The following is a 22207-nucleotide window of genomic DNA, read 5'->3' as shown; positions in this document are numbered from 1 at the left end:
TTAAAATTATTTTTCAAACATTTAGACTCATTGTTTTTTGGATCTAAAGTTAGAATTTTTCCGGATCTCGCAAGAGAGACCCAAAGTAGACGCAAGGCCTTTTTGGCATTGCGTCAAAGAGCTTTAAATATTGGGGTAACTTTTACTCTTAAATTTCCTTGTGTATGTCGGTTTGTTTACCAACAGAATAACTACCAGTTCTTTGATCCAAAACAATTTGAGGAATTTGTCTGTTCCAAGGAAGTTCAGAATGTAATTGTGAAAGATTAGGTGCTCACACGGTCGCTGTAAGATAGGCTGAGAATATCACTCGAGTTTGTAATGTTCTGATTGTTAATTACTTTAATTGGTAACTATGTTAAATATATATCTTGGTTCCATTTATGTATTTCCCACATGGGGGTCGAAAATGTATGATTTATTACCTTAAGTGAGACAAAGTTTTTTTTTTTATTTGTCTCAAAATAATGATTTGGGTTTTGGTGTTTATTGTTTTTGTATACTTCTTGGATAAGTTGTATATATTTGAAATTATAATAAAGTATAAATAAATAAAAAATAAAAATTAATAGAACTGCACATAAAAAAACTATAAAAATAAAAAATGAATTGATGTGAGCACAGTGATGTTTATAGACACTTATATATATTAAAGACAATAATAGCAAGTTGTGCGCACTACTGGAGGTTGGGGGCAGTCTATGATTATAAAAAGTCACTATTGCAGAGGCTTGATACAAGCATGACACAGAGTGCCTGCGTGACAGTATGAGAGGTCTCCTTATAGGTAACGCACTGCTGATGTAGTAAATAGCTCCCCCTACTTTTAGTTGTGTATTCTACAATATCAATAAGGTGGAGCATTGTCATTGTTCTATTTTTTGAATATATTTCTAGGATAAGCAGCAAAAAATCTGTCTTACTGTTCTAGGATCTTGTCAAGTACTTGCGACCTGGATTGGCTAATGTTGGAAACAGGATAGTGGGCTTGACGGACCTTTGGTCTGTCCCAGTATGGCAGCACTTATGTTCTAACCGCTCTGTCATGCTGTCAGGAAGGGTGGGTATATTAAGAAAATAAACCATAAACTGTAAAAACGTTGACCGCTGCGGGAATACCAATCAGACAGTCTTTAAAAAGAGTTTTGCAAACAGAAAACTGACGCTTTAAATTTCAGCATATCCTTAGCCCAGTGAAACATCATTTTGCGACCAACCTTCTCTGCATGATCCGTCAGGTAAATTTTCTTCGCTGAGTACGGACAGGTTTGCTCCACCGAACATTCTAAACATCGACTGGCGGCACCTGGGGGCTGCGATAAAAATCCCATTATTTCAACCCCTGGATTAAAAAAAAAAAAAAAGTAGCATCACAGTGCCACATAAGCTCTTCCTTCTCTTTATGACAGGCGCATCTGTTTTACATATTCAGCGGAAGCGTTCACGTGTGCTGCTGCAAACTCTCATCCAGACATAGTAAATGAATATTTAGTAATCAGTCTGAAAATAAATAAATAAATAAATAAATGCCATCCTTTAGTCTAATAGAGATGGCAAAGAATGAGGCTCCCTTTTACTAAAGGACGCTACGCCCTTAAAGTGTGCTCAACACGTGGAAACAGGTTAACTGCACAACTGTGTTAAGGGGTTTTGTGGTAATTCCCTATTTCGGGGCTCCTTTTACAAAGCCGCGGTACTGATTTTCAGTGCGGCAAATGCGACGAAGCCCATTCAGTTCCTATGGGCTTCAGCACATTTGTCATTTTCTGTTCATGGGCATGGAATGGGTGTGAAAGCGTTAGTTAGCTAGCACGTTCTACTTATGGTGCGCTCCCTGACTAACGCATAGTTAACATCAGAGCAGTTAGTAATATATCTCCTAAATAGCAAGTTCTAATATAAATTGCTTCCACTGACTGAAAATGTACTCTTGTCAAAGGAAAAAAAATTGCCTCACAGAGCACCTAAATCAGTACGATCTGTTGGAGCTAAAACGGACCAAAAATGATCCTCTGTTCATCGTTGGCCATAAAAAACCTTTTGATCTTATGGACGGGTAGCTAGTAATCACTTTCACTTTAATTGCAATGAAGTTTAAATTCTCAATGCTATTAATAAATTGTTAACGATACTGGCTACACGCAAATATACCAAACTGAAAGGAAACTTATCTTTCAGTTGTGTCTTGCTACCGGCACATAGTGACTTCTCATGCTGGAGCAGGTTTCTTCTCCCCTACCCCTAGTGAAAATGATTACTAGCTACCCGTCATGCCCCTGATCATGCCCCTGATCCACCCATGTCCCAGGATCATGCCCCTGATCTACCCATGTCCCTCCCAGGTCCACTGAAAAATGGACCTGCGTGCATCCAATACACACATCTACACCAGCGCAGGCCATTTTTCTGCACACCTTAGTAAAAGAACTCAGAATTGTGCTCCGATCCTCAATGCTACTACCAAAAAGGCATGAGTTAAATCCAAATACAAACCTTATGTTCTTTGGTGAAATGGGACAGATGCCCGAAAGAGGACACCTTTAAGCATCTGTAAGAAAGCAAACCACTTTGATTAGCCAAATACGACACAGCCACAACTGCATTAATTCAGTAGTTCAAGTTGCATCATAGAGCTGAAGCGGAAAATGTTTGTACATCACAATAGAGAAACGGACATGGGATTTACAGAACAGATAAACTGCCTGGTTAGATTATTTAAAATGAAAAGTCTTAATCACTCTAGGCCAGCTAGCCGTGGATTTCATGATTCACGTACCATACAGCTACAGTTTTTGGGCAGCGTGTATGCTTTTTTTTTTTTTTTTGTCAGGCTTGCTAAACTACCAAGAACTGTTCGTTTTGTCAAGCATTTGCTAAGACTTCTTTAGAATGAGGTTTGAAAAGTGTGTAGACACCACAATGCCACGTCTGTACCTCATGTGTCATAAATTTAGGTATGCGCTTTGGAGATAATTCTATAACGATCACCTAAGGTCAGGCAATAGGATATTGGGAATTAAGTGCAAATTCTAGATCAACTTTTTAGCATGTGACATTAGATGTCACCACTTATGTCACATCAGTGGCTGGTGTAACGGCTCACACCTAGATTTTATATATGACACCGAAAAAACCTTGTTTAAGTTGTATTCTATAAGCTGGGCCTATAGTTCAGAACGGTTTATTGAACTAACGCTTAAGCAGAGAGGTCGTTCATAAACTTAAGTTTGTGGTGCAAATGCCCATGCCTAAATTTACACATAGAGCACCCATATTCTTTAATTACATGCGTCACTCAATACCACTCTCCCAATTCGCCCCAAAATGCTCATAACTCTCCCATTTCTGTATGGAGCCAGACAGCGAAGATGACTCAGGAATAAGTGGACAACGCTCCAGATAACAAAACAGTTTATTAAAAGATGATCAAGACCAGCGGCGTAGCCAGACTTCGGCGGGAGGGGGGTCCAGAGCCCAAGGTGAAGGGGCACATTTTAGCCCCCCCCCCCCGCCGCCACCACCACCAACTTTGACCCCCCCCCACGCCGCCGACCCTCTCGCCCCCCTCCCACCGCCAACTCTCCCCCGCTGCCGCCGTCACCTACCTTTGCTGGTGGGGGATCCCAACCCCCGCCAGCTGAGGTCCTCTTCTTCCTTTGTTCTGTTTCTGAGTCTGACGTCCTGCACGTCGTCTGACGTCAGACTCACAGAAACAGAATGAAGCCTTGCGCCGGAAGAAGATGACCTCGGCTGGCGGGGGTTGGGGTCCCCCGCCCGCAAAGGTAGCCGACGACGGTGGTGGGGGAGGGTTGGCAGCGGGAGGGGGGGGGGGTCGAGAGGGTCATCGGCAGGGGGGTCCAGGGCCAAATCTACGGGAGCCCAGGCCCCCGTGGCCCCACGTACCTACGCCACTGATCAAGACTCGACACAGCTGCATCAGAAGTCTCATATCAAATAAGGTCATCAACTTGAAAAACTGATTTGATATAAGAGACTCCTGATGCAGGCCTAGCGGGCTGAAACACAGCTGTATTAAGCCTCGATCATTTTTTAATAAACAGTTTTATTAACCACTTATTCCTGAGCCATCTTCACTGTCTGGCTACATACTTTGTATTCTGTGGAAATTTGTTTCTTCTGTGTATACATCTCCCGTTTCTGTGACAACCTTTTTTGGACTGTACTAAATTTAAGGCATGTTAGTCCCAATTAAATCTAATTAGTGCCAATAATTGGAACTAATTTGCTCATTATTCTAGGACATTGCGTGCTCAAATCACAGCAGCGCCTACATTTGCACGCACAATTTTTGGTAACCTTTATAGAATCAAGGGGTTAGTTCATAATTGCTTGGCATGCCCCTGCCCCTCCCAGATCCAAGGCCCCTTGTAACTGCGCACTATAGAAATGAGGTGGTAATTTTTTTATAAACAGGTCATAAAAACATAAGAATAGCCATACTGGGTCAGACCAATGGTCCATCTAGCCCAGTATCCCATTTCCAACAGTGGCCAATCCAGGTCACAAGTATCTGGCAGAAACCCAATTAGTAGCAACATTCCATGCTACCAATCCCAGGGACAAAGCAGTGGCTTTCCCCATGTCTATCTCAATAGCAGACGATGGACTTTTCCTCCAAGAACCTGTCCAAACCTTTTCTAAACCTAGATACGCTAACCGCTGTTACCACATCCTCCGGCAAAGAGTTCCAGAGCTTAACTATTCTTTCAGTGAAAAAATATTTCCCTATAATTTCATTGAGTGTCCACTGGTCTTTGTATTTTCTGAAAGTGTGACAATTCGATTCACTTCTACCCGTTCTACACCACTCAGGATTTTATAGACCTCAATCATATCCCCCCTCAGCCATCTCTTTTCCAAGCTGAATAGCCCAAACCTCTTTGGTCTTTCCTCAAACGGGAGAGTTCCATCCTCTTTATCATTTTGGTCGCTCTTCTTTGAACCTTTTCTAATTCCACTATATCTTTTTTGAGATACGGTGACCAGAATTGAACGCAACACTCAAGGTGAGGTTGCATCATGGAGTGATACAGGGGCGTTATAATATCCTTGATCTTATTTTGCATCCCTTTCCTAATAATATCTAATATTCTGTTTGCTTTTTTTGGCTGCTGCCGCACACTGGGCAGAAGATTTCAGAGTATTGTCTACAATGACACCTAGATCTTTTTATTGAGTGCCGATTCCTAAGGTGGACCCTAGCATCAAGTAACTATGATTTGGATTATTCTTCCCAATGTGCATCACTTCACAATTGTGCACATTAAATTTAATCTGCCATTTGGATGCCCAGTCTTCCAGTTTTATAAGGTCTTCCTGCAATTTTTCACAATCTGCATGCGTTCTGACAACTCTGAATAGTTTTGTGTCATCTGCAAATTTAATCACCTCACTTGTCACTCCGTTTTCCAGATAACTATGTCAAATAGCACTAGTCCCAATACATATCCCTGTGGCACTCTACTTTTCACCCTCCTCCACTGAGAAAAATGGCCATTTAACCTTACCCTCTGATTTCTGTCCAGTAACCAATTTCTAATCACCCGACGAACACTGCCCCATTGCCCCATTCCAAGACTTTTTAATTTTCTCAAGAGTCTCTCATGAGGAACTTTGTGAAAAGCTTTTTGAAAATCCAAATACACTATATCAACCGGCTCACCTTTATCCACATGTTTATTTATGCCTTCAAAGAAATGAAGCAAATTGGCGAGGCAAGACTTCCCTTGGCTGAACCCATGTTGACTCTGTCCCATTAAACCATGTTTGTCTATGTGTTCCATAATTTTATTCTTTATAATAGTTTCCACTATTTTGCCTGGCCCTGACGTCAGGCTAAACCGGTCTGTAATTTCCTGGATCCCTCCCTGGAACCCTTTTTAAAAATTGGCGTTACATTGGCCACCCTCCAATCTTCAGGTACTACGAATGATTTTTAACAACAGGTTATACAGATCACTAACAACAAATCAGCAATTTCACGTTTGAGTTCCTTCAGTACCCTGGGGTGTATGCCATCTGGTCCAGGTGATTTATCACTCTTTAATGTCAATTTGGCCCAGTACGTCTTCCAGGTTCATTGAGATTTCTTTCAATTCCTCTGCATTGTCACCCTTGAAAACCATTTCCGGTATAGGTAGATCTCGTACATCTTCTTCCGTAAAGACCGAAGCAAAGAATTCATCCAGTTTCTCCGCTATGGCCTTGTCCTCCCTGAGTGCCCCTTTTGCTCCTTCATGATCTAACTGTCCCACGGCTTCCCTCGCAGGCTTTCTGCTTCTGATGTACCTGAAAAAGGTTTTACTATGAGTTTTTGTCTCCATGGCAAGTTTTTCTTCATATTCCCTTCTTATTTTCTTCATTCAGATCCTTTTTCCATTCTTTGAAGGATGCTCTTTTGGCTCAAATAGCCTTTTTTCACCACGCTGGTTGTTGTTTGCTCTTCTTTCCGCCTTTGTTAATATGTGGGCTTCCACGATGGTATTTTCAAACAACGTCCACGCCGGATTTAAAGTCCTAACCTTTGCGGCCGACTCTTTCAGCTTCTTTTTAACCATTTTCCTCATTTTGTCATAGACACAGAGAAATTAGTGCAGAACACACGTACTCTCCACCCCCAGACTCACCCCCCCCCCCCCCCAGTGCTAAAAAATAAATGTTATTTTTTTAGTCTGGGTAGCACACACTTCCAAAAATTACTGCTGCACGCCTCAGTGCAGCCTTCCATTTTTTGCTGCGGTAAGCAGATGTTCGTGATTACCTCTCGCCTTGACTACTGCAACCTACTCCTCACTGGCCTCCCACTTAGCCATCTATCCCCCCTTCAGTCCGTTCAGAACTCTGCTGCACATCTTATCTTCCGCCTGAACCGATACACTCACATCACCCCTCTCCTCAAGTCACTTCACTGGCTTCAGATCAGGTACCGCATACAGTTTAAGCTTCTCCTATTAACCTACAAATGCACTCGATCTGCAGCCCCTCCTTACCTCTCTACCCTCATCTCCCCTTACGTTCCTACCCCCGTAACCTCCGCTCTCAAGACAAATCCCTCCTTTCGGTACCTTTCTCCACCACCACCAACTCCAGGCTCCACCCTTTCTGCCTCGCCTCACCCCATGCTTGGAATAAACTCCCTGAGCCCATTCACCAGGCCCCCTCCATGCCCATCTTCAAATCCTTGCTCAAAGCCCACCTCTTCAATGTTGCCTTCGGCACCTAACCACTATACCTCTATTCAAGAAATCTTGACTGCCCCAACTTGACATTTCGTCCTTTAGATTGTAAGCTCCTTTGAACAGAGACTGTCCTTCTTTGTTAAACTGTACAGCGCTGCGTAACCCTAGTAGCGCTCTAGAAATGTTAAGTAGTAGTAGTAGTAGTAGTGATTACCGCAGCTTAGTAAAATGATCCCTAAAATAGTGACACAATTAAAACATTTGTGGCAGATAAAGTGATATGGGCACTGGAAAAGAAATAAACAGTAAGAATCAAGTGGGGTCTGTGGAGATGCAGTGGGCAGTGTGGGGGGTGGGGCAGAGTGGTCCTTATTTGCCGATATCTACTATATTGTTGTTATAACTCAAATCCTACAAGCAGTATGCATTTTTGGTAGAGGACAGGAAAGATGCGTTTTGAACCTTTTACCGCCCATCCAGAAATTGATGAGGTCGATATCGTGGCAGGATTTGGCCAGCAAAGAGAAAGTGCTTTCCTTTTCATTCCTCCAGTTCCCCCGCACGTAGGAGTGGGCAAAATGCCACTGCCCGATCTGAACACGCAGCCACGGGAAGAAAAACAAAACACACAACTGGATTCAAAATGGAAATCAAGTCACAGATTTGATTCATATTCAATGTAAAAAAAAACGCCAAAGAAATGAAAACAGATTCCTGCCCAAAACACATAAATAAACAAGGGGGAGGGGAGCTACAGCCGAACTTATGCCCAAATATTCAATGGCAGTCCGTTTTTGGGTACAGTACTGAATATCTGAGTATGTGCGACCAGCCGGCCCTTAACCAGATAAGTTAACTTATCTGGTTAAGGGCTGAATACTGACAAACGAAACAGAAGAACTGGAACCCTCGCAAACTAACAGGTACGTCAAACACAGCGAAGGTGACTAAAGAGTGGAAACTAGATAATGTCCAAAGCATAAAACGTTTATTAAAAACATCCATTGACTCGACACAGGCCATGTTTCGGCCACAAAGGCCTGCCTCAGGAGTCTTCTGTCTGGATGTTTCTTAACACACCAGCTCTTCAAATAAAACAATGAATAATAAGACACCTTGTGCAACAAAAGTATCTCTTAACCAAAAGCTATCACAAACTTGCTACAAAGTTAAGAAACATCCAGATAGAAGACTCCTGAGGCAGGCCTTTCTGGCCGAAACACGGCCCATGTCTAGTCACTGGATGTTTTAATAAACTTTTTATACTTCGGACATCATCTAGTTCCCACTCTTTTGTCACCTTCGCTGTGTTTCACGCAGGGGCATAGCCAGACTTCGGCGGGAGGGGGGTCCAGAGCCCGAGGTGAGGGGGCACATTTTAGCCCCCCCCCCCGCTGCCAACGACCCCCCCCCCCCCTGCTGCCACTACCACCAACTTTGACCCCCCCCCGCCGCCGACCCTCTCGACCCATTCCCGCTGCCAACCCTCCCCCACCGTCGCCTACCTTTGCTGGCGGGGGACCCCAACCCCCACCAGCCGAGGTCCTCTTCTCCTTCATTCGTGCAGGACATCAGACTCAGAAACAGAACGAAGGAAGAAGAGGACCTCGGCTGGCGGGGATTGGGGTCCCCCGCCAGCAAAGGTAAGCGACGGTGGGTTGGCGGCAGGAGGGGGGGGGGTCCAGGGCCAAATCTACGGAGGCCCAGGCCCCCGTGGCCCCACGTAGCTACGCCCCTGGTTTGACGTAAGGGCTGAATATCAGCATTTATCCAGGTAAGTGCCAACTCCACCCCTAACCCGCCCACACGATAGCCGGTTTCAGCTTTGGCAGTTAGGGGGGATATTCACCCAGACAGTGCAGCTAAGTGCCACTGAATATTCCCTCAGGGCCTGGCAGCATGAATTAACCAGATAAGACCCTCTCTTACCCGCATACGACCAGATTCTACATTTGCCCACATGATTTTTGGCAACCTTTACAGAATCAGTGGGAAAATGTCTGTTCCAGCCACACGTGTACTGCTCCCCAATACATGTTTCAATTGATTAGTAGACCCACTACCTAAAAGAACATCTCGTTCTAACGATCGATTAATATGGACATATCCATCTGTGAAAACCTTAAGTGTGCAGTCGAGTTTTAACCTCATTTTCTTATCAAGCAGCAAAACAATGGAATGCACTTCATCTTAACATTACATTATATTTCATCAGCAGCTAAAAACTTTCCTATTTTTGAGACCTTATAAACTTTATTTTATTTTAGGATTGGATAATGTCAATAAAACGTAACATCCCAGAAATGACTGGTAAACTCTTGTCAATCCACGATGAGCCAAAACATTGGTAATTGCATTACAGAAGTATCTGTATTAGCATCAGCGTTTAAAAAAAAAAAAAAAAAATGCCGATCGCCATGTGCTGAATGTCGACTCAGTAATTTTTAAATTTTTTTTATAGGCCAACCTATTATAAAATTACTTCTTAAAACAGCCTTTCCAGGTGCCTCTGATCTCCCCCATCCCTTTTTACTTTTAAAGATCATCGGGGACCCACGAAGTTAACATGACGTATGCTAACATTAGCACGGGTTACACTCCATATGCGTTTGGATATCATATTGCAATAAAAAGTAAATTAAAAAAAACAAACAAACCGTTAGTACGGATTATTGCACTTCAGCAACTAGGTCCTGTGTAAATAGAAGGAAAAATAACAGCGAGAAAATGGTCTGTATATTCATATACACACACAACACAAAACTATTCTTTCAGGAGTTGTGTCTTGGGCTCAGCCCTGAGCGTTATTATTACTTACTGGTTCCATATGCTGAATGTGCACCACGTCACCGATCATCCCACTGTCTATAATTTCCTGTGAACACAGAAAGGAGGTTCAGCAAACAGGCTGGAGGAGAGTTCTTTTTATTGGATTAATTTGGTATATCGGTATATACACACTAAAAGGTTATCAATAGAAATCAAACAAAATAAAACATGGAAAAGAAAATAAGATACCACCTTTTTTATTGGACATAACTTAATACATTTCTTGATTAGCTGTCCAAGGTTGCCCTTCTTCCTCAGATCGGAAATAAGCAAATGTGCTAGCTGACAGTGTATATAAGTGAAAACATTCAAGCATTACTATGACAGTCTGACAGGGTGGGAGGATGGGGGTGGGTAGGAGGTATGCATGGGGACATCAAAGCATATCATTGATATTCTAACAGGGTGGGTGTGGATAGGTGAGGGGAGGGTGATCAACAGAGACATATAGCTTTATGGTTTATAATGGGCTAGGAACCCCAGATCCTTGTTAAGTCCTTTCTGTTGGGTGTTAAAATATTCAATCATTCTGACTTCAAAGGTCTTACGTTCTTGTATGGTTTTAAAGTTACCTTTGAGGATTCTCACTGTGAAGTCACTGGTACAGTGTCCTGGTCCTGTAAAATGTTGACCAACAGGCGTGGGAACCCTGCTGGCACCAGTATTGTTCATGTGATGTCTATGTAAATTGAAGCATCTGGCCTGTTTCTCCAATATAGCATCCTTCGTTACATTTTTTACACTGAATGATATATACCACATTGGAAGATGAGCAAGTGAAAGATCCCTTTATGTTGAATATCTTTCCTTTGTGGATGACTTTGGGGTCCTGTGAAATATTTTGGCATAGTTTGCAACTGGATAAATTACAGGGAAGTGTGCCCTTCTGTTCCTTTTCAGTCTGTGATGGAAGTTTACTTATGATTAGCTTGTGTTTTAAATTGGGTGGCTGTCGGAAGGCCAGTACTGGTGGGGATGGGAATATCTAAAAGAAAAGCACCAATACACTCTCTTCTGAGTTCTCTTCCCCCGTACTTTCACCACACTTAAAACTCTACCCACAGATAAAATTGTTATACCCTAATGCTCTCTTGCTATTGTTCTATCGCCCTATCATTTCCCCATTGTTACATTCCATTGTTCTATTCCCAGATGATATTTTGACTTTGACTTTGTCTTCCCCATAACTCTTCACAATGTAACCCATAACCGTACTGCGACAAATTGTATTTCCATCATTCACAATGTATTGTAAGCCACACTGAGCCCGCAAATAGGTGGGAAAATGTGGGATACAAATGCAATAAATAATAATAATAATAATACTGAAGACCTCTGATAAAAATACATATGTGCTCAGCTCAAGATGGCCTGTGTTGCTAGCTTTATCACCACGCACAAATGAACACAATACGTCCCGCCAAAGCACTTCTATTTTTTTTTGGTTCGGGAGCTAGCTGTCCCGTGCCCTCCCCCCCACATTACAACGTAACTCTGGGGTGTCTGTGCATCCGGCGATGCAAAGTCGTCGGCCATTCTAGTGGTGACCCCTGTTGCAGCAGGCGATCTGCCGAAACACAGGCCGTGTCAGGTCATTCAATAAAGCCCTGCGTTTCACCCACTCTTGAAGGCCCTGGGTGCTTCATTTTCTCTGGTTTCAGGTGCATTTGCCACCCTTTATTTAATTTGCAAAAAACGCCACCACGAAGTCAGACATGCTAATAAAGCTCAGTTAACACCCTGACAGTAGGATGAGACATTCATATTGCACCTTAAGTGTTGGTGACGGGGGCATGGGCCCCCACAGATTTAGCCCTGGCCCCCCTGCTTTCACCTCCCCCCACCCCCTGCCGCCGTCAGGTACCTTTGCTGACGGGGGTCTCCAACCCCCGCCAGCCGAAGTCCTCTTCAGCATCGGTCTCCGGCGCGTTGCTGATCTGGATTCTGTTTCTGACGACATCAGGACTCACAGAAACAGAATCCAGATCAGCGAACGCGCCGGACTCTGAGACCGGCGCTGAAGGGGACTTCGGCTGGCGGGGGTTGGGGACCCCCTACCAGCAAAGGTACCTGGCGGTGGCGGGGGAAGGTTGGCGGCAGCGGGAGGGAGGGTCAAAAAGGGACAGGGCGCCGGCGCCAGGGGGGGGAGTTGGCAGCGCCGGGGAGGGGGGGGCTAAAATGTGCCCCCTCACCTAGGGCTCTGGACCACCCTCCCGCCAAACTCTGGCTACGCCCCTGGTTGGTGAGTTGGGCCCATTTCCCTTTAAATGATAGTGACAGTGAATTTCAAAACCTTCATACAAAGTCACTGTTTCAATGCAGGTTTCACTTTTATTTATTTATTTATTTATTTTGTAATTCATAGTGTTACCTTTTAATTAACACCCCCATCTGACTTTTGTTCATGTTAGTAACTTTTATGAGATATCTGGATTGTATTCTCTGGGGATGGGGGTCACAATTCAGCAGCCGGAGAATGTGGTTAAGGCGGTTAGCTTAGCAGAGTTTAAGAAAGGTTTGGACGGCTTCCTGAAGAAAAAGGCCATAGAATGTTATTAAAGGAACATAGGGAAAAATCTACTATTCCTGGGACAAGCAGTACAAAATGCTTTGCTCCGTGGATCTTGTCGGGTGATTGTGACCTGGATGGGCCACTGTCGCAGACAGGGTGCTGGGCTAGAGGGACCTTTGGTCTGTGCCAGTGTGGCGATGCTTATTTGGGATTTGCACCCAAATATGAGTGACCTATACAGGATCTGGGTGGGGGGGGGGGGGGGGGGAGTGAGTTGCCCAAGGTCTCAAAGAGTTTCAGTGGCAGAAGCAGGAATTGAATCCCAGCTTTCCTGCTCCTTTGCCTATTACTCAAACCACTAAGCCATTTTCTTTCAGCAGATCATGCCTCATAGGCTTGTGCATGTGCGTTTTGATAGTGCATGTTTGTATATGTTTTTGTTATGTCTGCGGGTGTGTGTGTGTATTTGTGTATCTCTTGGCTCTGTATGTGCCTATGACTGAGAAAGTAGACTAGAGGAGAGAAGTAATTTGAAAGGAGCAATTCATAAGCAACATAAGTAATGCCACACTGGGAAAAGACCAAGGGTCCATCGAGCCCAGCATCCTGTCCATGACAGCGGCCAATCCAGGCCAAGGGCACCTGGCGAGCTTCCCAAACGTAGAAACATTCTATACATGTTATTCCCGGAATTGTGGATTTTCCCAAGTCCATTTAGTAGTGGTTTATGGACTTGTCCTTTAGGAAACCGTCTAACCCCTTTTTAAACTCTGCCAAGCTAACTGCCTTCACCACGTTCTCCGGCAACGAATTCCAGAGTTTAATTACACGTTGGGTGAAGAAATATTTTCTCCGATTTGTTTTAAATTTACTAAACTGTAGTTTCATCGCATGCCCCCTAGTCCTAGTATTTTTGGAAAGCGTGAACAGACGCTTCACATCCCACCTGTTCCACTCCACTCATTATTTTATATACCTCTAAGTGCTCTGTTTCAGTGTATCAAAGTTTCAATGCTGCAAAAGCTGAACTGCTTCTCCCACAGAAATGCACTGGGCCATTTTTGGAAGCCTTTATTGCTCTAAAACCCCTGGTCCAGTTTGGCCCATTTTGAACTCTTGTGTCTTTTCATCAGTTTCCCCCCCCCCCCCCCCCACACCCAACATAGCCCCAATCTGTTCATTGTTATTTTGTTCTTAGACAGGTATGCTGAACTCCAATTTATTTCCAACATCCGCTGGGACACAAAGAATAAAAAGACTAAGCCAATTAAATCATTTATCAGGGAATAAACCCCACCCTCCATATGTGACAACACAACTGCTGTGTAAAAGGTATGAATTCAGGTGTTGCCTACAAAGAAGACACATGATTCAGACAACAGCAGGCATGGGGGGGGGAGAGTTTTCAAAAGGTATTTTAGTCAGTTGACTAGGGAGTTAGCTAGGTGGAGCTCGCATGGGGCATTTTCCTGTGCAGTAGCTCAGGGCTGCCGAGAGGGGGGGGCAGGGCGCAAGATTCCCCTGGGCATGGCCTCCAAAGGGGGCCTGGCACTAGGGTCTGTCTCTCTCCTGCTCCCAACAATCACCTGGGTCCCGACACGAGCAGGAGAGAGACAGACCTTGGTGCCGGACCCCCCCCCCCCCACCTTTGAGGCTGGGGAGGAGCAGACACAGGATTCTAAATTGGGGCCCCTGGATTGGCCGGCGGAGGTCCTCAAGCTCCGCCAGCAGAAGTCTTCCTCCAGCGCTGTTCTCCACCGCACTGCCTGCCCTGCTCAACATGGCCGCCTGCTGGAGTCCCCTTGAGATGACACAACCACCTACTAGCGACCGCGTAAATGCAAAATTCATTCTTCATTCATTTGAGTTATTTATATACCACTTAGACCTAAGAGGTTTACAGTTTATTTATGAACATTTATACCCCACTTTTTTCCACTCGAAGCAGACTCAAAGTGGCTTACAATGCACAGAAGAATCAATTACAATTACATTAGACAGGGGAGAAAGAACAGGGTAAGAAGGAAAAGGGAAGAGAGACTAAGATGGACGGTGGAAATCCAGATGCTGAGATGGACCAGAGTGGCTCGAGCAGTTCTCGGCAAGGCGACCATAATTGGGAAACTGTAGCAATACCCAGGAAGCGCAGACGAAGCGCAGAAGAAACAGCAGTATGCGGCCAGGAGAGTGGTAGTGATCACCAGAGGCAGACAACAGCAGCTGGAGGGCGGGGCCCAGGATGCCAACAGGCCCGACAATACTACCACAGAGGAAAAGGGTCCGCAGCTTGCCCACGCACTCCGGCACCCTGGACCGCAACGGGAAGGGTATGCTATTTCATTTAACAGGTACTGGGTTTGTCCCTATTGGGCTCACAGTCTAGGTAGTACATTGTACTACTGTTGTACCCAGGACAACGGAGGGTTAAGTGACTTACCAAGGGTCACACGTAGCTGCAGAGGGAATTCAACCTGGTTCCCCAGGATCTCAACCCACTGCCGACCATCAGGCAGCAATGGGAACTGAACTCAGTTCCCCAGGTCCACAATCCTCTACTCTAACCATTAGGCCACTCCTCCACTCCAAAATGGTGCTTCTTCTACTAAAGAAGCAGCATGGAGCCTGTGTGCCCTGCCCTGATCACCAGTGAAGCACATTAGCACCCTGGGCAACCACCAACTATCTCCACGCCTTCCAGTGGTCCTGTCCATAATACGCAAGGTGGCTCAGAATAACAAAAACATACATACGCACACTCAATACACACATTCATACGTATTCACATTAGTATCTTCCTATGTTTGCAGATGTGTTTTTTTCTTTGCCTGCACTCAGCGCTCAATGCTGGGTTTTCTGGTTCTAAGATTTTGAAATCCAAGCAGACAACCAGCACTTTAAGTAACCCGGCTTCTCGCTTCTGGCCCCCACCGTCTCCAAACAATCAATCACATCGCATGAATGTTTCATGCCTACTCCTTTTGGGCAAGCTGAAAAGAAACCTACTTTTATCTTTTGAGAAACCGGATAGTATCGCAATATATGCCCCACAGCAAGCATCACCCCGTTCTCCTTACACACGGACACGATTTCTTCACAGTCTTCTGGGGTAACCTGATTAGTGACACAGAAAACACTCCAGTTAGAATCTGGCACTTTACATTTCATACTAGCAATTCTGACAATCCGCCCGATATTCAAAGGTAATTAAACCACACGTTATTTAGAATACGCTTGGCGTAGTTCATGTGACTAAATCTACGCGCATCCTTTTATGCCAACGAAAAGCTAGCGTAAATCCCTGCAGCGGTGTAGCAAGGGTGGGGCGGTGGGGGCGGTCTGCCCCGGGTGCACGCTGCTGGAGGGTGCAGAGAGCAGCCATGTGCCTGTCGGCTCCACTGGTTCCTTGCTCCCTCTGCCCCGGAACAGGTTACTTCCGGGGCAGAGTCGGTGGCGCCCGGGGGGGGGGGGGCTAAAATGTGCCCCCTCACCTCAGGCTCTGGCCCCCCCTCCCACCGAAGTCTGGCTACGCCACTAAGCACTTTTTTTGGATGAGTCTAAATTTTAGATAGCATTTACAGAATCTGGCCCTCTCCAGGTAATTGTCTGGATAACATCAGGATTGCAAAAAGATTGTCCTTGATATTCAATGCTGGTATCTCTGAATGGCACAATAAAAAAAACCCCACAGCTGCTGGCATTTTTAAAATTGCTGACCGCTACAGGTTGAATATTTACTACCACTACTTATCATTTCTATAGCGCTACTAGACGTACGCAGCGCTGTACACTTGAACATGAAGAGACAGTCCCTGCTCCACAGAGCTTACAATCTAATTAGGACAGACAAACAGGACAAATAAGGGATAAGGACAAAGAGTAGCAAGATTCTGGAATCCCACTGTAGCAACATTCTGTGCGGAATCCCAAAGAGTAGCAAGATTCTGGAATCCCACTGTAGCAACATTCCGTGCAGAATCCCAAAGAGTAGCAAGATTCTGGAATCCCAATGACTACTACTACTTTTCATTTCTAAAGCACTACTAGACGTATGCAGCGCTGTACACTTGAACATGAAGAGACAGTCCCTGCTCCACAGAGCTTACAATCTAATTAGGACAAACAAACAGGACAAATAAGAGATAAGGGAATATTAAAGTGAGGATGATAACATAAGGGTTCTGAACAAGTGAATAAGGGTTATTCCCCCTTTATTAATTTGACTGTTATTCTAGATAACCTAAAATATATAGGGGCCGATATTCAAACCCAGCCAACTCCCTCGGTCAGCAATAAACCTGGATATTCAATGCAGGGCCGTTTCCGGGAACCGGTAGTGAATACGCGGTTTATCTTTGTCCAGTCTGAAAGTCGATATTCAGACTTAGCCAGTTATGTTCAAACCAGCCAAAGATATCCCATGGATTCCCGCGGCCAAATATAGCCGCTAAAGTGGGGCTTAAAATTGGCGGACAGCCGCTTATATCGTCCAATAAAACCAGCTAGCCGCTAGCAGGCAATGTTCAGCAGGAGATAGCCGACTATCCCCCACTGAGTTATGAGGCCTTTAACCAGCCAGGTGCCGATCCTGGCCAGTTAAATGCTTTTGAATATCGGGGGACAGTCTAAATCCCTCAGTCTTCACTACAACATTCATTATTTAGGAGAAGAGACCTCAGCAGCCGCATAACCCAATGAAGTATACAAGACCCTATACGGAATATGGGAAGCTTCACAATAGCTCCACTATCATCGGAGGGATTTAGACCAGATATTTTGTGTTGTACTCTGAACTTTCTAGGTCCCCTTTTTCCATCAGGTGTGATTTTTTTTTTTAATTCTAGATAACCTGCCATTTAAACCAATAAACTAACACCAACATCAACAACACTAATGTGGCACTTGGACCAACAGGGAAAACCTGTCTTGAAAGTATTTACTTTGTTAAAGGCTACTAATCTGTGGCAATTCAGTAGTCATTATACCAGAACAAAACCAGGAGTGACTTACTGCCATGGGCTTCTCCAGTAAAATGTGGTAGCCCTTCTTAGCAAAGGCTACAGCAGGATCCTGCAAAACAAAACCACATTTAGTAGTTTTTAAAAAATTTGTATTCAGGCCAATCTATCCTCCTTGTCAGATCATAATAAAACATACAATGAAGCAAAAAACATAACATCTAAAACAGATAAAAATAAACAATACAAATAGTTGACCATGGTAATAACACTCAGATTACTGTAAGGAACTGCAAGGAACTGTAAAATGAAATGATTCAATTGTTGGCAGTGAGGTCTCTAGACAGAAGTATTTCAGGTGGAAAAGGGGGGTTGGAGGGGGCAGGGTCAAGCAGGGCCACCAAGAGACTGAGCCAAGCTTGGAGCAGGGCCACTGCCACCGCCACCTCCCCGATTGCCACTGCCTCCCCCCCAGGATCGCCGTCACTTACGCCCTCCCCGTCGCAGGGGTCCCCAAGCCCTGCCAGCAGAGAAAGCCTTCCTTCAGCACTGTTCTTCACCCCACTGCCTGCCCGGCCCCTGCGGCCGCTTTTCCCCTCACGTTGCACATGCTCAGTTTCATCTTCCTGTGCTGTATAGATGAGTAGGGTAGATGTCACGATGTATATATTTCAAGCTAAATCACTATGCATATGTGTCCAGAGTCACAAGGAGCTGCAGTGGGAATCGAACTCAGTTCCCCCGCATCAAAGTCCACTGCACTAACCACTAGGCTACTCCTCCAAAGGAAGCAGTCTTAATTCACCCTAGAACACCATGCTGGGGCCCTGGGCAGTTAGGGTTACCATATTTTGTCCTCTGAAAAAGAGGACACATGCCCCGCCCATGCTCCACCCACACCCCACCCTCTGTCACATATTCCCCTCCCCCTGGCTCACATATTCACCTCCCCTGCCCCCCTGTCACCTCCCCTCCCACGGGTCACCTCCCCTCCCCTTACTTACTGTCTACTGCCCTGGTAGTCTAGTGACATCTTCGGGGCAGGAAACAGCCCCCTCTTTCCTGCCAGGAGCTCTGTCCTTGCCCTGCATCCTGTTGCTGTGATAGTCTCGGGATTCAAAATGGCCACCGAGACTGAAGTCTCGCAAGGCCACTTCAACTCTCGACGGCCATTTTGAATTCCGAGACCGTCACAGCAACAGAATGCTGGGCAAGGCAGCGCTCCGGGCAGGAAAGAGGGGGCTCCGAAGAGGTCACTAGACCACCAGAGCAGTAGATAGCAAGGAAGGGAACGGGAGGGGAGGCTAAGACAGGCCCACCCGGCCGCTCGTTTGTCCAGAAATCTGGACAAACGGGCAGACTGGCAAAACCCGTCCGGACGCCCGGGCATGTCCTCAAAAAGAGGACATGACCGGGTAAATCCAGACATATGGTAACCCTATGGGCAGTAATTTATGAGGGTTCCCTAAAACCCGCCAGCTGGCTGTATTTCTGTCACGTTCAGGTATACCTGGGGCCCCCGTAGCATGGGGACCAGGGCAACTGCCCTGTTTGCACCTCTCCACCACCAGCCCTGCCCTGCCCTGATGTCTCCAAAAGGACCTACATTTAAAGCACTATTTACTTAGTTATCAAGATGTACTTATGATGAGTCTTTGAGAAGTTCCAGTTCCTATTTCTCTTTTTGTATTTCTATCCGGGATTCCGGGAAGCTTCACAGGAGACTTTCTCAGAGGGCTCCTCCTCCTCCCTTCAGCACATCACTGTTCCTTACCCTCTTCCCTTCCCTTGAAGTCTAAATGGTTTCTGTACAGCATAAGGCAAAAGGGAGGGGAAGGGAGGACAAAAGGAGAGGGGGGGGTGGATATGGATAGAGCTGCTCTCCTTGGGAAAAACTAAAAGCTTTTTTTGTTCTGCCCTGCATTTGGAAGGGTGAAGCAGGTGGGGCTGAAAGGCAGGCAAGAACAAATTAGCCTTAGGCAGCAAAAATAAGCTTAAAGGCTGGCCCTGGATGGCGCTCTCCCCTCTAGTTTTCAGGTTTGTGGTGCATACATTAGGTATACACCCATACAAAATGAGAGACAGAAACCAGCATTGATTCGGAGCACATGCAAGCCGGCTATATACCAGTGGCGTAGCCACAGGTGGGCCTGGGTGGGCTGGGGCCCGCCCACTTTGGACTCAGGCCCACCCAAAATTGTGACAATCTTGCTATGGCTGGTGGGGATCCCCAAACCTTGCCAGCGGAAGATTTTCTCTCCTTGGGCAGCCAGCACTCTTCCAAATGTCAGCCAGAAGCATTTGCCTTAAGCTGACGCTGAGACCAGCCTTTATGCACATGCTCAGTTTTCGCACATGCAAAAGCACTGAACATGCACGGCCTGCTGGCAGTGGCCTCAGTTTGAGGCAAGTGCTACCAGCTGCCGTTTGGAAGAGTGCTGGCTGCTGGAGGAGGAAATCTTCAGTACTTAATATTTAAGTATTTAATATTTGGGGTTTGTGAGGTAGAGAGAGGAGCAAACCAGAGGGGGACCAGGGGGGAGCAAATTCCATGCCCACCCACCTTGGGCTCAGGCCCACCCAAAATTGGCCATCTGGCTACGCCCCTGCTATATACACACAAAAAAAAATCCCTTTAAAAAAAAAAAACAACAACAAAAAGACAGGAGAATTTTATGCATGCCACACCCCCAATAGGTACAAATTTGTATTATTCTGTACTAAAGTATTAACGATGCTAGAAATAGATAGAGCTCTGTTGTATGTGTGTTTGTGTGTGGGGGGAGGCTAGTGGGAGAGGAATATGTGTCAGGGGCGGGGCGAGTGCATGAAAGGGGCGGGGCAGGGGCGTGAAAGGGGCGGGGCAAGTGTCCTCTTTTTATGAGGACAAAAAATGGTAACCCTAGGCAGGTGAAGTAGTAGGAAACCTCTGATTCCTGGGTTTGCATTTCTTGATGATAGTTTGATCCAGGGGCGTAGCCAGACTTTGGCGGGGGAGGGGGGGGGTCCAGAGCCCGAGGTGAGGGGGCACATTTTAGCACCCCCCTGTCATTTTTACCCCCCCCCCCCACCAACAACTTTGACCCCCCCCCGCCGACGACCCTCTCGACCCCCCCCCTCACGCCGCCAACCCTCCCCTGCCGCCACCGTCGGCTGCCTTTGCTGGCGGGGACCCCAACCCCCACCAGCCGAGGTCCTCTTCTTCCGGCACAAGGCTTTGTTCTGTTTCTGTGAGTCTGACGTCCTGCACATTGTACGTGCAGGACGTCAGACTCACAGAAACAGAACGAAGCCTTGCAGATCAGCCAGCAACGCGGCCGCTGGCTGATCTGCAAGGCTTCGTTCTGTTTCTGTGAGAAACAGAAACAGAACGAAGCCTTGCGCCGGAAGAAGAGGACCTCGGCTGGCGGGAGTTGGGAGTCCCCCACCAGCAAAGGTAGCTGGCGGCGGGGGAGGGTTGGCGGCGGAAGGGGGGGGCGAGAGGGTCGTCGGCGGGAGGGCCAGGCCCCCGTGGCCCCACGTAGCTAAGCCACTGGTTTGGTCATGTCTAGCATGTAGTCCGTTGACATGCCAAACAGTACTTTGAAGATGGTTGTGCTGGTTTTGAAAAATAGTCTGGCCTTGATTGGGAATCAGTACAGTCTCATCTCTGGCCATCTTCAAATCTAGGCTAAAAACCCACCTCTTCGATGCTGCTTTTAACACCTAAACCTTCGACTGTCCCCTATCCCTGATATGTCCTGTCTGTCCTAACCCTTATCCCTTACTTGTCCTATCTGTCTGTCTGTCTGTCTGTCTGTCATAATTAGATTGTAAGCTGTATTGAGCAGGGACTGTCTCTCCATGTTCAAATGTGAAGTGCTGCGTACGTCCGGTAGCGCTATAAAAATGATAAGTAGTAGTACAGCATTATGAGTAGTGGGGTTGCTCTATCATAATTTTCCATTAGTGGGTACTAAAACTAGTCAAGCACCACCAACCCCAAACCTACCACTAAACCTACCGGCCAAACAAAATAATGCCCCTCCCCCAAGGCTTACCCCATCCCTTCAGACCCCCTTTCTCTCTCTTAATCCGCATCTGACACTATCACTTATACAGTAAGATACGGGGCGAGAAGCTCAGGGTGGCTTTTTTTTTTTTAAAGTATTTGGCAGCAGGTTAAATTGATTGGGGGAGGGGCTGGATAAAAAGATGGCTGCCATTTGTAAATGAGATGAAAGACAAACATTTATGTATTTATTTAGTAAAGATTATGGGCCCTGTTTACTAAGGTGAGTTAGTGTTTTTAGCGTGCGCACTAATCGTGTAGGCGCTTTGTAGGGATATTGTAGGCACGTACATGATTAACGCACGTACATAGTTAGCACACGTTAAAAACATTAACACGCCTATAATGTTGCTTAGTAAACGGGGCCCCTAGTTACCACCTTTCAAGAAGAAATTCACTCAAGGCAGTGCATAGCAAGAATAAGGCAACAGATAAATTACAGAAGTAAAAATATTCAAACAACAATACACATTGTGACAGGTTGCTGACGTTAACACAACGCACGTGAAAATATCATAACAGACAGCAGAGGGGGGTTTGTTCGTCTCGTTTCATTTGCAAAATGCAAGAAAGCACATTACTCCCACCTGGCTGCTCCTTATCAAGCTGTAGACGCGTCTACTTTAAATCAGAATGCTTGATGCGATCCATTCTGTGGGTT

General features: G+C 45.8%; 1 protein-coding gene across 1 annotated transcript in view; it reads right to left on the bottom strand.

Moving 5' to 3' along the window:
• Positions 1-22207, bottom strand: part of LOC115482595 — a 175050-nt gene that overhangs the window by 104444 nt on the left and 48399 nt on the right. The window contains exons 6-11 of the mRNA XM_030222503.1: positions 17548-17607; positions 15544-15651; positions 10018-10074; positions 7662-7792; positions 2494-2548; positions 1218-1313 (exon numbers count right to left, since the gene is read on the bottom strand). Coding sequence (XP_030078363.1) covers positions 1218-1313; positions 2494-2548; positions 7662-7792; positions 10018-10074; positions 15544-15651; positions 17548-17607 — 507 coding nt within the window. The remainder of the gene's footprint in view (positions 1-1217; positions 1314-2493; positions 2549-7661; positions 7793-10017; positions 10075-15543; positions 15652-17547; positions 17608-22207) is intronic.

The sequence above is a fragment of the Microcaecilia unicolor genome, chromosome 13, assembly GCF_901765095.1.
Source record: "Microcaecilia unicolor chromosome 13, aMicUni1.1, whole genome shotgun sequence".
NCBI lineage: Eukaryota > Metazoa > Chordata > Amphibia > Gymnophiona > Siphonopidae > Microcaecilia > Microcaecilia unicolor.
The sequence above is the reverse complement of the archived record's forward strand: the minus strand, read 5'-3'. Positions and strand labels throughout refer to the sequence as shown.